Source organism: Saccoglossus kowalevskii, chromosome 6 (assembly GCF_978046115.1).
Source record: "Saccoglossus kowalevskii chromosome 6, keSacKowa6.1, whole genome shotgun sequence".
In the NCBI taxonomy this organism is placed as follows: domain Eukaryota; kingdom Metazoa; phylum Hemichordata; class Enteropneusta; family Harrimaniidae; genus Saccoglossus; species Saccoglossus kowalevskii.
Genome location: NC_140646.1, coordinates 26,472,712 through 26,495,758, shown reverse-complemented (window position 1 = coordinate 26,495,758; position 23,047 = coordinate 26,472,712). Strand labels below are relative to the sequence as shown.

At 32.6% G+C, this 23,047-nt stretch overlaps 1 protein-coding gene across 1 annotated transcript in view; it reads left to right on the top strand.

The window, feature by feature from the left end:
- Positions 1-22,438, top strand: part of LOC102803957 (sodium/hydrogen exchanger 3-like) — a 70,629-nt gene extending 48,191 nt beyond the window's left edge. The window contains exons 6-15 of the mRNA XM_085500642.1: positions 2,247-2,336; positions 2,582-2,652; positions 2,834-3,061; positions 3,642-3,786; positions 8,442-8,688; positions 9,513-9,620; positions 11,133-11,159; positions 14,723-14,758; positions 15,850-16,422; positions 18,075-22,438. Of these exons, the coding sequence (XP_085356768.1) occupies positions 2,247-2,336; positions 2,582-2,652; positions 2,834-3,061; positions 3,642-3,786; positions 8,442-8,688; positions 9,513-9,620; positions 11,133-11,159; positions 14,723-14,758; positions 15,850-16,422; positions 18,075-18,292 (1,743 nt within the window). The 3' untranslated portion in view covers positions 18,293-22,438. The remainder of the gene's footprint in view (positions 1-2,246; positions 2,337-2,581; positions 2,653-2,833; positions 3,062-3,641; positions 3,787-8,441; positions 8,689-9,512; positions 9,621-11,132; positions 11,160-14,722; positions 14,759-15,849; positions 16,423-18,074) is intronic.
- Positions 22,439-23,047: the final 609 nt, after the last annotated feature.

Below are 23,047 nucleotides of genomic sequence, written 5' to 3'. Positions count from 1 at the left end.
CAAGTCCAATTGCTTTGATACTACATATATAGGTACTACATGTGGACCTCTCTCAGATTTGTTCATTTTGTGATGATATCTTCAATTCTCTAATTTTGGTGAATATTTTTGTAATTTTTGGTAAAAAGTGATATTTTTGACTTCTTGTTAAAAACCAATAGTTCAATTGCTTTGATATTACATATTTAGATACTACATGTAGACCTTTCTCAGATTTGTTCATTTCGTGATGATATCTTGGATTCTATAATTTTGGTGAATATTTTTGTCATATTTGGTAAAAAGTGATATTTTCGACTTCTTGTTAAAAACCAAAAGTTCAATTGCTTTGATATTACATATATAGATACTACATGTAGACCTTTCTCAGATTTGTTCATTTCGTGATGATATCTTCAATTCTCTAATTTTGGTGAATATTTTAGTCATTTTTGGTAGAAAGTGATATTTTCGACTTCTTGTTAAAAACTGTAAGTCCGATTGCTTTGATACTATACATATTGTTCATTTTCTGATGATGTCTTCAGTTCTTTAATTGAAATGTGCATTTCTAACAGCGGAGCTATCTCAGCCGATAGGCTGCTTGTTTCATATATATATATTTTTTTAGCTCCGCTGTCGACTTTGTCGAGCGGAGCTTATCATATGAGTGATTGTCCGTCGTCGTCCGTCTCTGTTGTTCGTGTCAATGTTTTACTTTTTCGACTTCTTCTTGAAAACTACAAGCCTGAATGCTTTGATACTTGGTGTATATGTACCTTGGGTAGACCTCTCTTAGGTTTGTTCATTTCATGTTGATATCTTCAATTCTCTAATTTTGGTGAATATTTTTGTCATTTTTGGTAAAAAGTGATATTTTCGACTTCTTGTTAAAAACCGCAAGTCCAATTGATTTGATACTACATATATAGGTACTACATGTGGACCTCTCTCAGATTTGTTCATTTCGTGATGATATCTTCAATTCTCTAATTTTGGTGAATATTTTTGTCATTTTTGGTAAAAAGTGATATTTTCAACTTCTTGTTAAAAACCAAAAATACAATTGCTTTGATATTACATATATAGGTACTACATGTGGACCTCTCTTAGATTTGTTCATTTTGTAATGATATCGTCAATTCTCTAATTTTGGTGAATATTTTTGTCATTTTTGGTAAAAGTGATATTTTCAACTTCTTGTTAAAAACCGCTAGTCCAATTGCTTTGATATTAAATATATAGATGCCACATGTTGACCTTTCTGAGATTTGTTCATTTTGTGATAATATCTTCAATTCTCTAATTTTGGTGAATATTTTTGTCATTTTTGGTAAAAAGTGATATTTTCGACTTCTTGTTAAAAACCACAAGTTTAATTGCTTTGATATTGATTACATGTATATAGATGCTACATGTTGACCTTTCTGAGATTGTTCATTTCGTGATAATATCTTTAATTTTCTAATTTTGGTGAATATTTTTGTCATTTTTGGTAAAAAGTGATATTTTCGACTTCTTGTTAAAAACCACAAGTCCAATTACTTTAATATTACATATATAGGTACTACATGTGGACCACTCTCAAATTTGTTCATTTCATGATGATATCTTTAATTTTCTAATTTTGGTGAATATTTTTGTAATCTTTGGTAAAAAGTGATATTTTCGACTTCTTGTTAAAAACGACAAATCCAATTGCTTTGATATTACATGGATAGGTACTACATGTGGACCTCTCTCAGATTTGTTCATTTCGTGATGATATCTTCAATTCTCTAATTTTGATGAATATTTTTGTCATTTTTGGTAAAAAGTGATATTTTCTTCTTGTAAAAAACCACAATCATTTATGGTGAAAAATGATATTTTTGAATTCTTGTTGAAAACAGCAAGTCCCATTGCATTGATACTATGCATATTGTTCATTTTCTAATGATATCTTCTGTTCTTTAATTGAAATGTGCATTGCAAACAGCGGAGCTATCTCAGCCGAGAGGCTGCTTGTTTATGTACATATCATTTTCTATTATTTTAAGTACTTTGAGGATTTTTGTTATTACAAAAACTTAAAAAAATAAGTAATAAGTATATGAAAACTAAATAATTAAATCCATGAAAAAAAAAAAAAATAAAAAAAGCCCAAACTAGGATCTTAATCAGATTGTAATAGAATAATACAAAGACTTAAATCTCTTATAAATTGTTTTTTTATGCTGGTTTATTTTACAAGTCATGGTAATTTATTTGATTGCTTTGCTTTGCAGGGAATGTCAATTAAACCATTAGTTGACAAGTTGGGAGTAAAGAGAAGTACGAAACACAAACCAAGTATGGGTGAAAAAATATTTACAAGGGTAAGTTCAGAATTATAAAATGAGATTTCAATAATATAAGTCTGCTTTAGTCTGCTAAGTTAACTCACTGGTTAACATTCTATCATTGAATGTGGTGATTTACTCATCAATATTCGAATCGCAGATTAAACAAAAAATCTCCTGCCATTATAAATCTCTCCCTTTTGAAAGAAAGAAAAAAAATGAATGTGGATTATGTTTTATAATGTTTTTTGCAATTTCCAGTTTTTCTTGTGTTTATCTAGTTACTAGATCATGCTATGGCTGGTGTAGAAGATATCACTGGTTCCCATGGACACAATTATTGGAGAGATAGGTAGGATATATGTCACAAATAAACAAACATGCAAATAGAGCTATGGTATAGAATTTTCAGTTTCTGATGAATACGCTTTGTGAAAAAATCTGTTGCAACAACCCTTATTGTTACCATTTTATTTACAAAGGGCGGTGATAATTTTGTGAAAAAAAGTAATCATTTTCTCATTCATCCACAGGTGGGAGGAAATTGATCGCAAATATCTTCAACCTCTTTTATTGCGAGAGCTTCCAGAAGCCAAAGACACCCAAATTTTACAAGTTTATACAAATTTAAACATCAAAGATGCCTTAGAATATGTTAAAAGTGCTGGAACTTTTAACTTACAGCATGCGAGTCCTAGCATAGCTAGTTTTCTGCGAAGAAATGCTTCCTCAAATGTCCTTGGAAATTCTTCAGATGGAATGTAAGTGTTGATTATTAGCCACTGAAGGCTAGTGGTTTGAGTACTGTCCGTCCATCTGTTCGTCCGCCCATCTTTCATCGAACTTTGATATGCTCCAATTTATTTCAAATTTGGTGCACCTGTCTGTCTCAATGCCCTACATATTCACACCAAGTATTATTTTTTTATTTTCGCAAGTGAATATAAATCTTGAAATTTTGTGGCAGTATCTTATTGTTGGTGACTTTTGCAAGATTTTGTCTTCTGGAATATGCCATAAAATCCTGAAATTTCAAAAATTTCTGATCAAAACCAGTAGCCAATGAGAAATGCTGTCCATTTTATCCAAAAATTTGAGAAATTATAGAAAAATGCATAAAAATTATCAAAATATTGGTTAATTTTGTGACTGTAATAATCAAGATGTTCAAAAATTAGATTTTGTTTCAGCAACTTTTAACACTGCATTATGGCTGTCACAAATCAGATGCAGTTCAAAATATGCTGCAATTAAGATTTCCTCATATTGATAAATCGTTATTATATTACAAAAAGTTTATCTGACTAATAAATATTTTATATATTGTTCTTTACCTGCTAGCTTACAGCACGGTGTTAGTGACGTCTGTATTGATATGCAAAGTGTCGGAGGCACTGGTGAGTTGGCTTCACGACACATTGATGATGCTCAGTTACATCATTTACAAGACGTTGTTTTCAATAGTATGCACAAAACAAGGAAACAGGTAATATTGCTACCATTAAATCAACAGATTTCCTTGATTTTTACCATGATTATTTTATGTTGTTGTTCACAAAATCTAGATGTAAACGTATGGTCATTGAATTATCTTTTTCACAAGAAATGAACCACCCATAAAAATGGAGAATTTTGAGCCATTTACCAATGGTTCCTGTTGTAAAAACATTTTGTCGAATTTCTTTGTGGTACAAATGGTGAAAAAGAAATCAGATAGATTTAAAATGGTCACTTTTGTCCCAAGTTATTGGGAAATACTCACAACTACTGTCGTATTAATTTTTTTAGGAAATAATGCTTATACATAAATAAATAGATTTCAGATAGTTTCATTCCAGGAAAATATCTCACACTGGGGAAAATATCCTAAAGGCTAACCTTTTCACAACTATTTCCCTCTTTTCATCACAAAATAGTCCTGTTTATAGTCTGCACTTTCCTTCAAAAGATTGGGACAAAAATAGCCAATTTTTTTGAGCAAAAACTGAATATTTACTCAAATTGTGTCTGTTGGCTCCAAAATTAAGGTTCATTTCCAGAAATATTGAAGAATACAAGAAAAAAGTGCAGACAAATTTGGGCAAGAAAGTCTGGTGGTGAAAAGGTTAATGATTCATATCTAAATCAAGAATTATGTACCACTTTTGGAACATAATATTTTTGCTCTTTTTTAGTCCCCGTTCGGACGCAGTCCGAAAACGGGGACTTATGTTTTGACCTCCGTGTGTCCGTCCGTGCTTGCCTGCGTCTGTGCGTGCGTCCAGACCTGTATCTTAGAAATGCCTGGACCAATCACAATCAAACTTCACACATACATCATACATGATATTATACATATGCACGTCAATTTGTTTCATGATCTGATTCAAGATGGCCGAATGGCGGCCATTTTTGTGCTAAAAAATCCTAAAAATCAAGCATTTCCCGGCTGTTTACAGATGAATTTTGTTCAAACTTGGTATATACATTAGACATTATAGGACCTTGATGCAAATAATTTTGTTTTTCAGATAAGATTCAAAATGGCCGACTGGCGGCCATTTTGTTTTAATGAATGTGGTTCTCATGCCATATCTCTGACTTGCTTTCACTGATTATGTTCAAATTTTAAATATTCATTATACATCATGTCATAGATAGACAGATATATTGGTTTGACGATCCTATTCAAAATGGCAAAATGGTGGCCATTTTTGTGCTAAAAAATCATCAAATATCAAGCATTTCTGGCATTTATGGATGGATTTCGTTCAAACTTGGTACATATATTAGACATTACAGGTTCCTGATGCACATCATTTATTTTTCAGATCGGATTCAAAATGGCTGTCTGGTGGCCGTTTTGTTTTAATGAATGGGCTTCTAGACCCATATCTTCGACTTGTTTTGACTGATTATATTCGAATTTTAAATATTCATTATACATCATGTCATAGATAAACAGATATATTGGTTTGACGATCCTATTCAAAATGGCCGAATGGTGGTCATTTCTGTGTTAAAAAGTCATCAAATATCAAGCATTTCTGGCATTTATGGATGAATTTCATTCAAAGTTGGTACATACATTAGACATAACGGGTTCCTGATGCACGTCATTTTATTTTTCAGATTGGATTCAAAATGGCTGACTGGCAGCCATTTTGTTTTAATGATTGAGCTTCTAGAGCCATATCTCTTAAATGCTTGACTGATTATATTCAAATTTTATATATTCATTATACATCATGTTATATATATACATGTATTCAAAATGGCTGATTTTGAATGCTGTTCCAGAGCAATATCTCTCAATATGGACAAGTACTTGTTTGACGATCAGATACAAATGTCAATCATTTTAATATTAAAAAATCATATTCCTGACATGGTTATATTCCAGCTATATTACTATAAACAAAACTATATATCTTAAATTTGATAACTAACGGGGACTGTGCCATGCATGGCTTGTTTATAATAGGCTGAATGCTCTCGAATGACATTTTCTAATTTTAGTGAACATAATGTGAACCTCCCAGATCTCCCGTGAAAAGTGAAGCCATTATTAAATTACATTAAATCCAATTAGAATTGAAGTTTAATTCAATTAACACATTAAAAATACAATGCAAGATAGAAATTTATGTATTTCTTTAAATTGACTTGAATATTTTTTTTTTGGTTACACAATTCTAGTTCCAGTTCATATTCCTGACATGGTTATTTTCCAGCTATATTACTATAAACAAAACTATATATCTTAAATTTGATAACTAACGAGGACTGTGCCATGCATGGCTTGTTCATAATAGGCTGAATGCTCTCGAATGACATTTTCTAATTTTAGTGAACATAATGTGAGCCTCCCAGATCTCCCGTGAAAAGTAAAGCCATTATTAAATTACATTAAATCCAATTAGAATTGAAGTTTAATTCAATTAACTCATTAAAAATACAATGCAAGATAGAAATTTATGTATTTCTTAAAATTGACTTGAATATTTTTTTTTTGGTTACAAAATTCTAGTTCCAGTCTCATGTTTTATATACATGACAATGTTCATTGTGTTTTAACATGCAGACATGGAATTAACTGATAGAAACATTGTATTTCTAAGGATGTTTTTCTAAAGGTTGCAATACAGTAAACACCTTATATATAATCCCCCAATCTTTTTGCTTAGCTTGACGTCAGCAGACATATTTGATTGCCACCACGGTTTCATATCAGTCCGAGCCACAGGCCATAATCACGAGTGTTTGCTGACGTCAACCTAAGAGAAAATATCATACGATTATATACGTTCATTTCATGCATATTTCCACAGTATGACATGGTGAAATGTCGGACAGTTGAAATAACACTAAATACAAATATATCATTGCACATGTTATCCATAGATATCGGACTGTATGTAGCACCGGAATGTCCAGGCAGCGCATACAATGAAAACAAAGTTTGGTGGTGATATGCAATTTATGCACGTCATAGCATCATATTTAAATGTGGCTTTTTTAAATCATTTTCATAGAACTCGGTTTTTCATCAGCCAAAATGGACAAACATAATGATGGGACTACATAACATAACGATAGGACTACATAACATAACGATGGGACTACTTAACATAACGATGGGACTACATAACATGACGATGGGACTACATAACATAACGATGGGACTACATAACATAACGATGGGACTACATAACATAACGATGGGACTACATAACATAACGATGGGACTACATAACATAACGATGGGACTACATAACATGACGATATAACGATGGGACTACATAACATGACGATATAACAATGGGACTACATAACATGACGATGAGACTACATAACATAACGATGGGACTACATAACATGACGATGGGACTACATAACATAACGATGGGACTACATAACATAACGATGGGACTACATAACATAACGATGGAACTACATAACATAATGATGGGACTACATAACATAACGATGGGACTACATAACATGACGATGGGACTACGTAATATGACGATGGGACTATGTAACATGACGATGGGACTACATAACATGACGATGGGACTACATAACATAACGATGGGACTACATAACATAACGATGGGACTACATAACACAACGATGGGACTACATAACATAACGATGGGACTACATAACATGACGATGGGACTACATAACATAACGATGGGACTACATAACATGACGATGGGACTACATAACATAACGATGGGACTACATAACATAACGATGGGACTACATAACATAACGATGGAACTACATAACATAACGATGGGACTACATAACATAACGATGGGACTACATAACATAACGATGGGACTACATAACATAACGATGGTACTACAACATAACGATGGGACTACATAACATAACGATGGGACTATAACATAACGATGGGACTACATAACATAACGATGGGACTATAACATAACGATGGGACTATAACATAACGATGGGACTACATAACATAACGATGGGACTATAACATAACGATGGGACTACATAACATAACGATGGGACTATAACATAACGATGGGACTACATAGCATATAGACAGAACATCACATAAGACAGTTACAGCGTTCCATATCAAGACATTCTAATGATGACATAATGGTCACCATTCACTAAAATAATGATTTCCTCAAAATAGTCTCGAGACCCCAAACATTATATACTAAAAACAGTTTGATTCATGATTATACTTCTTCCTGTCAGAGTAAATATATGAAGCAGATATAAATTTAGGATACAGATTTCTAAAGAAAATCAAAAACAAATCATTTTGACAGATAACAGCTGTTCTAGACATGTTAATTTAAATTAAATGTACTGGCTGTATCCGTTTTACATGATTGGTCCGAACCGGGGTAGTAATTTACATAATTATATACCGGTATATGGTAATACACATTGATCACTTGTCTTTGCATAAAAATGAATTCTGTATTTGCTTTATTAAAAGTGAATCTCCAATAGAAGCACACATAACCAAAAAAATATTTTAACCATAGGCACCTCTGTTATTAGGTTTTTAAAGTGCATGTGCTTTTAATAGAGCAAATATGGTAATCCGTAGAATTGTTACTTTCTATTTATCTGATTTATTCCTGCAAATATTCTTTATAGGTTCGCTATCAAAATATGAAACATCATATTCATGACTACGAAAATGAAAATACGGGGAATTTACTTCATCGAAGTGTACATCTACATCTAAAACATTGTATCAGGCAGAGAAAAAGGAAAGCCAAGGTGACAAAAAAGTTAGGGCATCATAGCATGTTAAAAGATGGTGTACACAAACTGACTGTTCCTGATGTTAAACAAAGATCAAATGACAAGGTCAATAATAATGGAAAACTCAGATTTGCTGGTGAGTACGCGGCGTAGGATTCTTGTAAACGGCTTTCATCGCAAGTTTTTTTTTTAACTTGATGAAAATCTCTGAAATGAAATGTTCGCTGCCACAATATTTTTTTCGACTACAAATTTGTGAAAATTTGTCTTGCTAAAACAAATTAGCTTTAGTGTGATGAAGCAGTTTTAGTGTTTCCAAGATTTCCAAGACACTTATTATGTTGCAGTGATTAAGAACTTTTATTTGTTATCAAATCTTCTATAATAATTGGCAGTGGCGTGATTCATTCATTTCTTACATAAAAATAACTTTTTTTTTTTCATTTTCTTGAATGTGTGCTGTTTATAAAAATTATTTTTTTGATTGTACATGAGGGAGATAACTGTTTGCCTACTATTGCTGTTGTTGTCGTCATTAACCCCAAATATTACATATGACAGTTATACATGATTATTGATACTGTAAATCTTTTAATTTTCAATTCTAGAAGTTTAAACGATTTCAGGATTTTATGGCATATGTGAAGACAAAATTTCACAAAAGTCACCAACACTTCATGTTGTAGAACCCAGAGAAATTTTCACTTCTACAAAATTTCATGATTTTCTCTGACTTACGAAATTCATCAACATTTTTTACTCATGAAGAGGCTTACTGTAATATTGAATGGCTCTGCTGAGGTGTTATCAATTGCAAGTACATTTCGTTGTATTCCCAAGTGGCCTTGTACTATTGATTACCGGTAGCGGACAGCAAGTACAACATGATATATTGTCTCCAACCATATTGCAAATGTGTTTCTGAATAACTATAATCATGTAATGTTTATTACTTTTCAGATGAGGAAATTAAAGGTGGACCTGTTGAGGTTAAAGTTCACCCACCCGAAGCTGAGAATTCCAGTTCCGATGATGACGAGTGTGGAATAACTTTCAAAGCAAATCCAGGTACACACATTCAGAATTTGTCGGCACAAATAAATGGCTATTCACATTCATTGTGTAACTTTAAAATGATTTTTTTTTTGTATAAAAATGTTAATCCAGAAAAGAAGCAGAATATAATGAGATTTGACATCAGTGAAAGTGATAACAGTTATGAAATTTTTAATGAAGCTAGGGTGCTTTATTCGTCAAATAATAACTCTCATTATCTGAAGAGATTATCGTTTATCTTTAAAGTCTAAAATCACTTGTACCCACACTTATTAGTCCCCGTTCGAACATTCTTTGCAAGTGTCTAAGTACTTTATCTGGGACATATGCACATGCAGCGATTTACTGATTCAATCCAAGATGGCTGACTGGCAGCCATTTTATTTTTTGAAAATCATATAGTAATATCTCCAAGGCTTAGGGATTATTTTCATGCATATTTGGCAAATACATCAGACATATTAATGGAATACATGTCTTTATCAGTTTGTTTCATAATCTGATCAAAGATGGCTGACTGGCATCCATCTTGTTTTTTGGAAATGTAGTAGGACAACATTTGTCGGTTTTCATTCAAATTTGATACAAAAATTATACATGTTGAGATACATGTTCATGATGATTCGTTTCGTGTTCAAATCGGAAATGACAAACTGGCAGCTATCTTGTTTTTTTCAAAATTGACATTGACATGGGTTTGGATACATGTCTGATGAAAAAATTAATTAGTTTCACGATCGGGTCAAAGATGGTTGACTGCCTACAATCTTGCTTTTTGACCTTACTACTATATCTCTGTACATGAGCCTGGACAAATGAAATTCAATTTGGATAAAAAAAAATGCATGAATAGCATATCCTGTTTAATTTCTGACCATACACATATATTACGATTTTGGAAGAGTCATTTATTGAATACTTCTAATTTCTTTTTTTACTAGAATACAGCCAATTATTCACTCTCAATAACTATCTATGCTTTTGATCCATATTACTTTCTTTTTGGCATGATAACATTTCCCCTAATTCCAACGGGGACTATGTCATTAATTAATTTAAAAACTTACTTTCTTATGTTATGGTTTTTACGATTTCTTTAAAAATTCTCAACATTCAGTAATGTTTCATTCATATGCAGATATGTGTACAACTGAAAAATGAGTGAGCAAATAAAAAAATGATTTACAATTTTCTATTAATATCAGTTTTGGAACATGCAAAATAAGTTAATATTTATATTCAATATAGATATTGAAGTTTTCTGTTAGGAGTACAACCTGCTATGGGATTTACCGCAAAAAATAAATTAAAAATTGTAAATTATGGATAAATTGAATAATTATGAAGAACATTGTATATTAGCTTATAATCGAACAATTAAAATTTTAAAAAATAACTGTAACCAAATAACATTAGACATTCATTTAAGGTTTATCTTATAATATTGCTTTAGATAATTATGTTTTCATTTCTGATTACTTTTATTTCATTTCTATTTCATTCTGTCTGTCATATCATTATCAGATTCATATTCATTGAAAGAGACACCCAGTAAGTATTATTACCATGGTTATCTAGCTGAAACTCAACAACTGAAAAAAATTAAATATCATCTGTGTATTCATTTTAAAATTTCTGTTATTTCTATCGTTCTTGTACAATTCAATAAATACTGTTATGGATTCATTTCTTCTGTCATCTCTTCTGTCGTTCAATCAATCTATGAATGCCAAAGTCAACTTTTCGTCAAAACCAACATTTGTTCTGTTATTGGCGCATGTGCTTACATGTAAATGACAAAGATGTGTTTCTGTGGTCAAAATAATGTCATATTCTAATGATCCATTGGAAAGACTTCTTTAAAGCCTTAACCCTAACACTACAGCTTCTTAAGGTATACATGTCCTGAAGACAGCATATACAATTAAAATATGAGAGGGGGCACTGGAGGGGCAAGGTTAGAATTAGACTTAGGAGTGAGCGGGCCCTAGGGAAGTCTTTATAATGACTCACCATACAACAAATGTAAGTTTTAGTTTATATGCGCTTCTAATAGAACTAATACGGTTTTTGTTTTCATATTTTTTCAAACATTTTGTTCTAGACTCTTACGATATAATGCACATTTGGTACAAAATTAATCAAGAAATACCGGATTCGGCTGATACCCCGTCCATCCTAAACCCCGCCATGGGCGATGTTTCAAATAGTGGGCGATGTTTTGGTCCACACATTGCCTGACTGAACCAACAAACATTTTTACAGACCCCAATTTTCCCGTCCGACATCTTGTATCGAGCGCGCTATTTCAAATATGACGCTAAAATAATTCACTGTGAAGCCGAAAAGCATTAAAAACTTCAATAAAACCAATGCTGTATACGAATTGTTGTTGCGTATTATTACACTCGAATAAAGTCTACACTTGAAAAGAATGTTATTTACAAAGTTTAAAATATCCAAGCCTTCCTGGTTCGAGCCTCTTGGTTGTTATCAGTAATGTTTAATCTTTGTCTGTATCGAGGTATGTAAATGTGTCGAAATGGACATAGTGCGAGTGGTTAGTGCTAGTACTAGTAGTAGCACTAATCCGAAAAAGTACTAGATCTAGTGCTAAAATGGCACTAGATCTAGTACTAAAATGGCACTAGATCTAGTGCTAAAACGGCACTAGATCTAGTACTAAAATGTACATAGTGCGAGTGGCATTGATATCGCGTTGTCAACGACGTCGAGACATCCCGTAATTGTCTGAAAATAAATTAATATTTACGTAAAGTTGTTGTATCTTTCATTTATTGGAAATGTGCTACAGTGGGAAAACTGAGTATGTACATGAATGTCATTGTCCACGTGTATCGTAACTAATAGACCTTTGAAACAACGCGATCGGCCGGGAAACTAGCTCCATGGTCAGTGAAACTGCAGGTCGAACTTCGCAATTTTTACAAATTGTGAATACGTGCTGTATCGCATTCCAGACGAAAAGTCGGTAAACAAGAAATGGGCGAACTAAAATGTCTCCTGCGTTTCACATGCGACATGATTATTAAAAAACAGAGTTAAGCGGCCATGTACGTTCTATAAAGCTAACCTTGTACACATAATCTTGTACTGACGTGTTTTTTCTCCAAAAAAGACGTTCTCTTTCAGTTAACCCCCAGTTAGCTCTTCGAGTTCATGGTATTTGTGAGAGTTGAAAGATTTTTTGAACACATGACAAGTAACTATATTGATTTGCGTCAAGCTGGGTGGCCCGAATTTAAATATCAGTGCGTGAACTCAAAGGCGTGGTTATTAGAGTTCAGTCGAAATGTACGTGAATATTGCGATCGAAGTGCGCTGTCCAGAGTTTATTATATTATAGTAAAATTTAACTTGACGCATGGTATGGTTTATATTACATGTTCACTTCATTTCGAATAAAAAAATCACCATTGGAACATTGGTGAATCACAAGTATTTAAAATATTTTCTCGACTTTCCGTAGATACCAGACTAATATCATTTTTAATGATTTAAATGCGCCAATGTTTATGTTTGCGTAATTATTACGAATGCAACGCATTATCAAGTCGGTAATATTGAAATATTCACAGACCCAATACCCCGGGTCAGTGCCCTAACAATAGTAAAAATTAACTTGAGTTTGCGTAATTATCATGAAAGCAATACATTTAATACAAAGTTGAAATATTCAGAGCTGGTACAATATTGTAAACAAATTTGCGTAATTAGAAAAGCAGTGCACTAAGTAAACGACGTTGATATATTCAAAGCCAGTACAGAGTTGTATACAAGTTGAGTAATTACAGTATCGTCGGATATAATACAAATTTTACTAGATCGACGCGCGGGCCGCAAAAGAAAAAGGTTGCTCAGGTAACGCACCAGTTCAGCGCGTGACTTGGGGTCAAACTTCGGTCAACACACACTTGATCACCGCATCACCGCGCAGCAAGTTTCGCAAAGAAGTACTTCAAGTTCAATTGCGTCCCAAAATTATGTCGCTAATCACTCAGTTGTCGCAGCATGTGTTGTGTCATGTCCATGATGCACCCCGTTTCGACTTTAACTTGCTTTTCCTTCTTAGTGCATGTTCTTGTTCACGTAAAATGCGACCTCTCACCAATGTATTAAAACACTTTGAATTTATACTTTGCATGATTATATTTGGTCAACGCGAAACATTATTTTTTCTAGACCATTTCTATCAACGCAGGGTTATTTTTTAAGACAAGATGGGCCTCGTAATATCTGCCAAAAGATCGCCCGGGCGATCTTTTGGTCCACATTATTCTAAAAAAAAATCGAATCCTCCATAATAATAAAAACAAACATGGCTGCCACTAGGGTTTGACCAAACTCCACAAGAAATTTGCTAAATCTGTTCTAAACTTTTCGGATTTCTATGATGTATCATTGGGAGGAAAAGATGTATAATAATAAGGTTATTACGAGGATACCGCAAAGTATGCAATCAGACAGTACACCGTCGCATCAACCTCTGCTACATGCCAGTTGATACTCCCACTGTACTGTCTGTGCATACTTTTCGGTATCCTCGTAATAACCTCATAGAATACAAACAAAATGTACGCTCTAGTGTTCAAAGTATTATGGTTTTCATTCTCTCGCAAACAAAGCACACCAAGTTTGTTTATCAACCTGCAACTTGCAATACTGTAGAATACTTTATTTACGCTTGGAATTTATTTTCGCTATTTTCGCTGAAAGAACGATTCAGTGAAAATAAAATCCAGCGAATATACATTTTTTTCCTATATTTTACATTCAACTCATCAAAAATCAGTGAAAATAAATTCCATACAAAACACCCAAAAAGTCTTTTCAGCGAAAATTAATTCCAGCTAAAATAAATTATTTTACAGTAGAATAATTTAACATTTTATTAACTCACTGCCATTGCTACAAGCAAACATTGCATTAAACTTGTAAATTCTAAATTATTGACTAAAATCAATATTTTTCCTAATTTCCTTAAATCAGCTTGTCTAGCATCTGACAATAATTCAGTAACGTCTAACATAAAGCAATAATATTATAAAATTAAACCAACTAAAATCTAAAATAAACTATGTTTCCCTTGCCAGTGACCATGGAAAGGTCATCGCTTCTCACCATACCAGGTAAGAGAAATAAACAAAATAAAACATTGAATCGATTTAACATTTGTGACAAATTCTTGACCATTATATTTTGAAAACATTGTTCTCTCAAAGTGAAGTATTGATTTTATTTAGCACTCATGAGTTTGTTTATTAACCATAAAGTAGGACACAAGTACTAATAAGAAATTGAAACTTATGGTCGTTGCACTGCGTCGAATTTGTGTTCGACCTACATGTAATACATGGCTCACACGTAAATGCAACATGTGCTGCGCTACAATCTCTGCTTTGTAATATAAGGCTGGCAATAACTTTTTATATATTAGTCAGTCAATGTGTTAAAATGAATATATTTGCATAGTTCATAGGTCAGACCTGGTATGACCTTATATTTGCATAGTTCATAGGTCAGACCTGGTGTCACCTTTTATTTGCATAGTTCAGACCTGGCGTGACCTTATACTTGCCTAGTTCAGACCTGGTGTGACCTCCTTATATTTGCATAGTTCATAATTCAGACCAGGTGTGACCTTCTATTTGCATAGGTCATAGTTCAGACCAGGTGTGACCTTCTATTTGCATAGGTCATACACGATGTGACCTTATACTGTAAATACATTAATTATTCACTGGGTTTTGATTTTGCTAACTTCATTGATAAGTAACATCTGTTAAATTAAATTTACGTAAACATGTAAAAATAATGATAAAACTCATTGTTTCCTTGACAATGTCGTGAAATTAATACACAGTGAATATGCTCAAAACATCAAAATAATGAAATTATTCAATGTCAGTGAAAATAAATGGTTCATAGGTGACTCAGTGTGACCATTAATTTTTATAATTCATAGGTCAGACTTGGTGTGACCTGATATTTGCATAGTTCATATGTAAATCAGGTTTCTGAATTGTTTTTCTTATGTATATAAAGTATTATCTTTGGAGAACTTTTATGCTATTTTTTGTTTTTGGTGTATACCGGTAGATAAGGTTCTGTGATTACTAAAATATATATTAATCAGCATTTTTGATAAATGTGAATTTTCATATTCAGAATCAAAGCAGAATATGTTTGTGAATTCCCTATCACTTTGTTTTGTCCACAGATAGAGAATCTATTCCTCTTCTCCGAGCATCACCCGTATCAATCACCATGGAAACGGATCATTCAATGGAAAGTGATGAAGAGGAGGTACACATAGAACCATCAGCTGCTGAAACCTGGTTACCTTGGAAACAGTTTAGTGAACCAAAAATTTCAGAAAGAGCCAAAGAGGAAGCTGTGGGTATGTTTGGTGTTACCGAGCAATTGGCTCCCTCTGTGAAAAGCTGGGACAATGACCAAATCGACGTTCTCATGAAAGTTCGAAGAAACAGTGTCGATGCTGTTGACGTCGTTGGCTCAGTTGGACGACGAACCAGTGATGGGAATGTGAAAGCCATGACAAAAGGAGGTGATGTAATACGTAAATTGTTACTACGCCGACAAAGCGAAGTTTGTCCACCAGATCATCATCAGTTGCATATTTCATCATTGACAAATCATCCAAAATGTCATCTTTCTAAATATAAGAGAAGGCAGAGTGATGACGTCAGCCATCATCATAATCCTTTTGTGAATTCTCATCAGCATCATCATTATAAGCACAGAAATCGTGCATGGAGAAATGCTAGAAGTGGTAAGTGCATGTAACCTCATTGCTGATTGGTTGCTGAAAGAGTAAAACTCCATTTCTTTATAGCATGAGCCAATGAGACAATACTTGACATTATATTTTGATATCAGATTATACTATCCCATTTATTCACAGTTTGCTTAATTTTTGCAGCAGTGTGTTGAGATTGAATTAAAGTGTCTTTCTGATTTTATCAGCCAGGAATCGTAAAAGTAGTTAATAAATAAACGCTACTCAAACTGATAAATATAATATATATAGTAGATAATATTTAGTAATCGTAGTTCTAAGTAACTATTAAAAATAGGCTATCCTCTATCCTATCCGATTTATGTCTTGCCCACATGGTGACAATTAATCACTGCCTACGTTCTTTACACTCTGGGTTATAGATATTTATAGTCACATTTTTCCAAGGTACAGCGAAGTCCATAAAGTTTAGAAAATATATGCGAATCTTTTAAGGCAGCTGTAAAGATAACATCGACATGTTGGTGATTTATTTCTTTTAAAAATTTTGTTCAGATATATGTAGTGGCTCCTAGAAATGGTTGCCACTGAGTGATCAAGTCAGATGATCACAGGCATCAAAATAAGCAATGTGTTCCAACATGCTGAATTGTGAGTTACAAAAATGACTCCCATATTTTAGAAACCACTCTCCATTTTGTGAAACCATGCCCAAATGGTAACTGAATGTTCAATTAACTGTAAAATACTTTATTTTCGCTTGGAATTAATTTTTGCTATTTTCGCTGCAGGAATGATTCAGTAAAAATAAAATCCTATATTTTACATACAACTTGTTAAAAATCAGTGAAAATAAATTCCAAACAAAACACCAAAAAAGTTATGGGCAACATTCATTTTTAGCTCTGCTGTCGACTTTGTCGAGCGGAGCTTATCATATGAGTGGTTGTCCAGCGTCGTCCGCCGTCGTCCGTCGTCCGTGTCAATGTTTTACTTTTTCGACTTCTTCTTGAAAACTACAAGCCTGAGTGCTTTGATACTTGGTGTATATGTACCTTGGGTAGACCTCTCTCAGATTTGTTCATTTCATGATCATATCTTCAATTCTCTAATTTTGATGAATATATTTGTCATTTTTGGTAAAAAGTGATATTTTCTTCTTGTTAAAAACCACAATCATTTATGGTTAAAAATTATATTTTTGAATTCTTGTTGAAAACAGCAAGTCCCATTGCATTGATACTATGCATATTGTTCATTTTCTAATGATATCTTCTGTTCTTTAATTGAAATGTCCATCCGGAGCTATCTCAGCCGACAGGCTGCTTGTTTGATTTTGTTGAACTTCCACATTTAGTAACACAAACATTAAAGATCAGTTAACCAAACTTTGAGTTACGGGCAACACAGATTTGTTGTTTTGTTTAACGCTTATGTTTTTCGTAACTCAAGGTTCGGTTAACTTTTAATTAAAATCCTAGTTATTACAAAACAACTCCAGATGCCATGATGAACTGGAAACCCTAACTTGTTTTCTGGACATCTGTTATATGTAAATTACCCTCCTGTCGTCAAACTCAGCTTTCACGAACCTGATACATCCTCCAGATACTATAAGACGAGAAACCTTTTATTTAATTGCTTGTGCTCTCTAGTTGATTTTTATTTCTGTCAATTAATTTCAGTGACCTTACCTGAAGAAAACCCATCTAAGTATGAGGATAAATTTCTTACATCAATCGCAGAAAAATCGAATGGAAGTGTTTCCGAGATTCCATTGCCACCATCGGAATGTACCCCGTTATTATCATTGGAAAATTCATCACATGCAAGGTCCGTGGATGATTACAGAATCTGTATAGCTGATTGCCATGGAAACTTAGAAAAAGAGTCATCCGTATGATCACTGATTTAGGAGTGCAGGTGCAGATTGCCTAATATGCAAATTAGTGGATTATTCTACTATTTCATGTAGGGGTGTCAGCTATCCCTCTAGTACTTTTTGACATCTGATTGTTTTTGTTGACTTTAATATGAACATAGCATCTTTAATTTATGAAGTAATTAAATTACATTAAATTGAAGATGGTAAATACTATATATATAAAACTGTTTTTAAAAATGGATTGGAATTGAAAGAAAGATTACTTCTTACACATGTAGAATTTTTAGTAAAGCTTGAATGTATTGGGAAGAAATATGTTTGTCAAGCAAAACAAAATAAATTTTTAAATTCTCTAATCTGACTTTACTTATTATATTTACATTATGCATGTAATTGCAAATATTATCAGGAAAGGTTTTGTTTGGCGTTTAAAATCATGGTGCTAATTTATGTGAGATTTACATTTAATCTGGTCATTTACTAGCTTTACCACAATATGTGTTGTATGAGGGCGCTGTCTAACCATAAGTGAGATCATGAGAAAGCACAGGTTAATTTTTTGTAAATGTGGACACCCAGTTTCCATGGAAATATAATTAATGTCTATCTGAAACTGAAGTCGTAGAGGGTTGATACAATTGCCATGGCAACTATTTTATAATAAATTTAACATATTATCTATAAAAATATGCTCATTTGCAAACAATATATATATATCACAGTTTGAACATAAAATATTTTGTTTGCAATGATAATTTTTAAATTACGCAGAAAATAAATGGTATGGAAAGACTTTTTGTTGTGTCTCACGTTTATAATGAATTTTTGCAAATTATCTGTGATATATATTACATTACAAATTGCCGTTTTGAATTGTGATATATTATCAGCGAAATGAAGCATTTGATTATATATTATATATATATATACCGGTATCTGTAGAGGGGAATTTTTTATGTCCCTTTTCAAAGCTGTTTTTATTTTTTGCTTACAAAAATTAAAAACTTCTTGGTCAACGTTTATTCAAAAATCTGTTTTTTAATTGTCATAAAAACTTTTTTTATTTTAATTTGATTTTTTTGCAAAAATTGGATTTTTTTTTATTATTTAAAAAAATTCTGGTCGATATGCATGTTGATGTAAATATTTTTTCTGAGAGTTGATTATTATTACTTATAATGTGTGCATGATTGATTTATCACTTGCATTTTCTAACAATTCTTAGCAATATGGAAAAAAAGTTTTTATTTATTTTTCTATAATTTTTAATGTTATCTTTGATTTCTGAGAGCTGCATATGCAAATGTACTTTGAGTCGTGTCCTAAGTGTCATGTGACAGTGATGTTTACTAATTTTACTAAAATCACATCGCTTTTTCATTTGCATCACATCATGATAGAGTAAATGTGACTATTTTAATGATATTTAATATATCGGGCGACCATCTTTAATTTGACCAAAAAATGGAAAATACAGATTCCTACGAAATTGTAAAAAAAATCCCAATCTTTCATTTGCATACACACTCTCATTTGACACAGAATGTAGAACAGTTCCTGGGGCAATTGAAATCAAAACTATCATTCAACTGTAAACCTGTTGCTGATTGGCTTTTCAGTTCATTTGTTTTTCATTTTTGGCTCTGAAAATGTCAGCATCAGATCACAACCTTTCATTCAAACTACCATATTTACTCAATTATAAGTGCATATGAAACAAAAAATGCATTTATTGTATGGATTACTAAATTATGACATTTTTGTGCAAAGACATGCCTCTGTTGTTTACATAAGTATATAATAATAATAATTTTATTCAACACGAAAATCTACTACAGAGAGTAATTTTATGGTTGTAAAACAGTAAGTTTATGTACATTAAAAGGCAGAGGTCATCACAACCACATGTATTTAGTATAGCTTTAATTTGAACACTTTTGAACATTCAACACATTGATAATGCCCAGAAACCATTGATAATGCCCAGAAATCATTGATAATGCCCAGAAATCTTTGATAATGCCAGGATTCATTGATAATGCCCAGAAATCATTGATAATGCCCAGAAAATATTGATAATGCCCAGAAATCTTTGATGATGCCCTGAAATCATTGATAATGCCAAGAAATCATTGATAATGCCCAGAAAATGTTGATAATGCCCAGAAATCTTTGATAATGCCCAGAAATCTTTGATAATGCCCAGAAATCATTGATAATGCCATAAAATCATTGATAATGCCCAGAAATCATTGATAATGCCAAGAAATCATTGATAATGCCAAGAAATCATTGATAATGCCCAGAAAATGTTGATAATGCCCAGAAATCTTTGATAATGCCCAGAAATCATTGATAATGCCATAAAATCATTGATAATGCCCAGAAATCATTGATAATGCCAAGAAATCATTGATAATGCCCAGAAAACATTGATAATGCCCAGAAATCTTTGATAATGCCCTGAAATCATTGATAATGCCAAGAAATCATTGATAATGCCCAGAAAATGTTGATAATGCCCAGAAATCATTGATAATGCCATAAAATCATTGATAATGCCCAGAAATCATTGATAATGCCCAGGAATCATTGATAATGCCCAGAAATCATTGATAATGCCAAGAAATCATTGATAATGCCCAGAAATCATTGATAATGCCCAGAAATCATTGATAATGCCAAGAAAATACTTGCGAACAGCAAAATTATTTCATTATTTTGTGTACGAAGTTCAATTCTTTTCCTTTATAGGGATAGTTTTCAATAGTTTCATTATATTAATTTAATTTAATATCATTTTTCCTGTTTAGTTTTGTTATTTCATTTTCCACTCTCCTCTGAGATATTTTGATGCATCTCAAAAATAATGCCAACTTTTAAAAGTGTGAATTCATCTTTCTCTACCCTGAACCTGTATCGTTTGTCCTTGAACATTTATTTTATTATCTTTTGAACCTGAAAATGTATTTCATTATTCTCTGCTTCTGAAACTGTATTTCATTATCTTCTCCCCTGAACCTGTATTTTATCATCCTCTCCCCTGAACCTGTATTTTATCATCCCTTGCTTCTGAAGCTTTATTTTAATTATCCTTTGTCCCTGAAGATGTATTTTATTATCTTTTGCCCGTGAACCTGTATTTTATTATTCTCTACCCTGAACCTGTATTTTATCATCCCTTGCTTCTGAAGCTGTATTTTATTATCCTCTGCACTGAACCTTTATTTTATTATCCCTTGCTTCTGAAGCTTTATTTTAATTATCCTTTGTCCCTGAAGATGTATTTTATTATCCTTTGCCCGTGAACCTGTATTTTATTGTCCTCTACCCTGAACCTGTATTTTATCATCCCTTGCTTCTGAAGCTTTATTTTAATTATCCTTTGTCCCTGAAGATGTATTTTATTATCCTTTGCCCGTGAACCTATATTTTATTATCCTCTACCCTGAACCTGTATTATATCATCCCTTACTTCTAAAGCGCTATTTAATTATCCTTTGCCCCTGAACCTGTATTTTATTATCCTTTGCCCCTGAACCTGTATTTTATCTTCCTCTGCCCTAAACCTGTATTTTATTATCCTGTGCACTAAAACGTATCTTTTATTATCATCTGAACATGTATTTTATTAAACTTTGCCCCTTTTTATATCTCAGTGTAATCCCAAATCGTAACAATGATTATTATTTTATATATTTTTGTATTGTACAATAAGTTGTTGTTTATCATTAAATGTTGACTGAGAATTGTTGATTTTTGTTCTTGTTCCACTGAAGCGTGGAATGACACTATATAATGAGACGAAACTTCTTGCCCCCCCCAAAAAAAGTTCTTTATGGAAAAAAATTGACATGAAACAATTTTGATTGGCAAACTTGATTGATTATTGATCAGTTGATTGATGAAAGTCTTTTAAACCTTGATATTTCTTCACCTTTCTGTGCAATGAACACTCTGAAATTAAATTTTATAATATCACAAGGATCTTTTTGCGACTTTTGTTCATCCTAGAAGAAAATGTTTATTTGTTTTGATTTGGAATGTTTCCTAATATGGAAGAGTATTAGACCATTATTGTGGTGAAATAAAGAAGCATGAATATTTTTGTAAAGATTTCATCTTTTATATTAAATAAATAAATAAATTTATATAGAAGCATCAGTATTCTTTGTGTGAGTGTTGCATCTTGGGTAGTAGCTTATTGCCTTTCCAGACTTTCCTATTATGACTCTTGCAGTACGTAGAGGGCGCTATCTGCTTGGATAGTTTCGTGGATTAAACTCACAATAACTTTAAATCATACACTTAGTAGATTGTTGACTTGAAATGTACAAAAAATGCTGTTTAAATAAAAATACAGGGGCAAAAATAAAGTGATTTTTTTTTATTTTGAGGGAGCTGGTAATTTTTTTTAAATATTGTTTTCCCTGATGTTGAAACAGTTATTTAACTGTATACCAGGAAATCCACATTACAAGTATCTTCTGCAGTGATGTACCATGGGTAATGAATTCAAGAGATGCTATTTTTATCTTTATTGAACTGCCCCCTCCCCTCCCTAATACCGTGTGAGGGCTTTCTCAGGCTAAATATTTCACGAAGAACTTTAAAAAAATACCACGGGTAAAAGCATAGCCAGTCATGTGCAAGCTAAATCCAATTTAGAAGTCCAATTAAATACCAAAAAAAATTGAAAATACATCTTTGAGCAGCAGAAATAAGCCCAAATTACATCATGGATGTGAGAACACTCAGAACATTGCAACATCT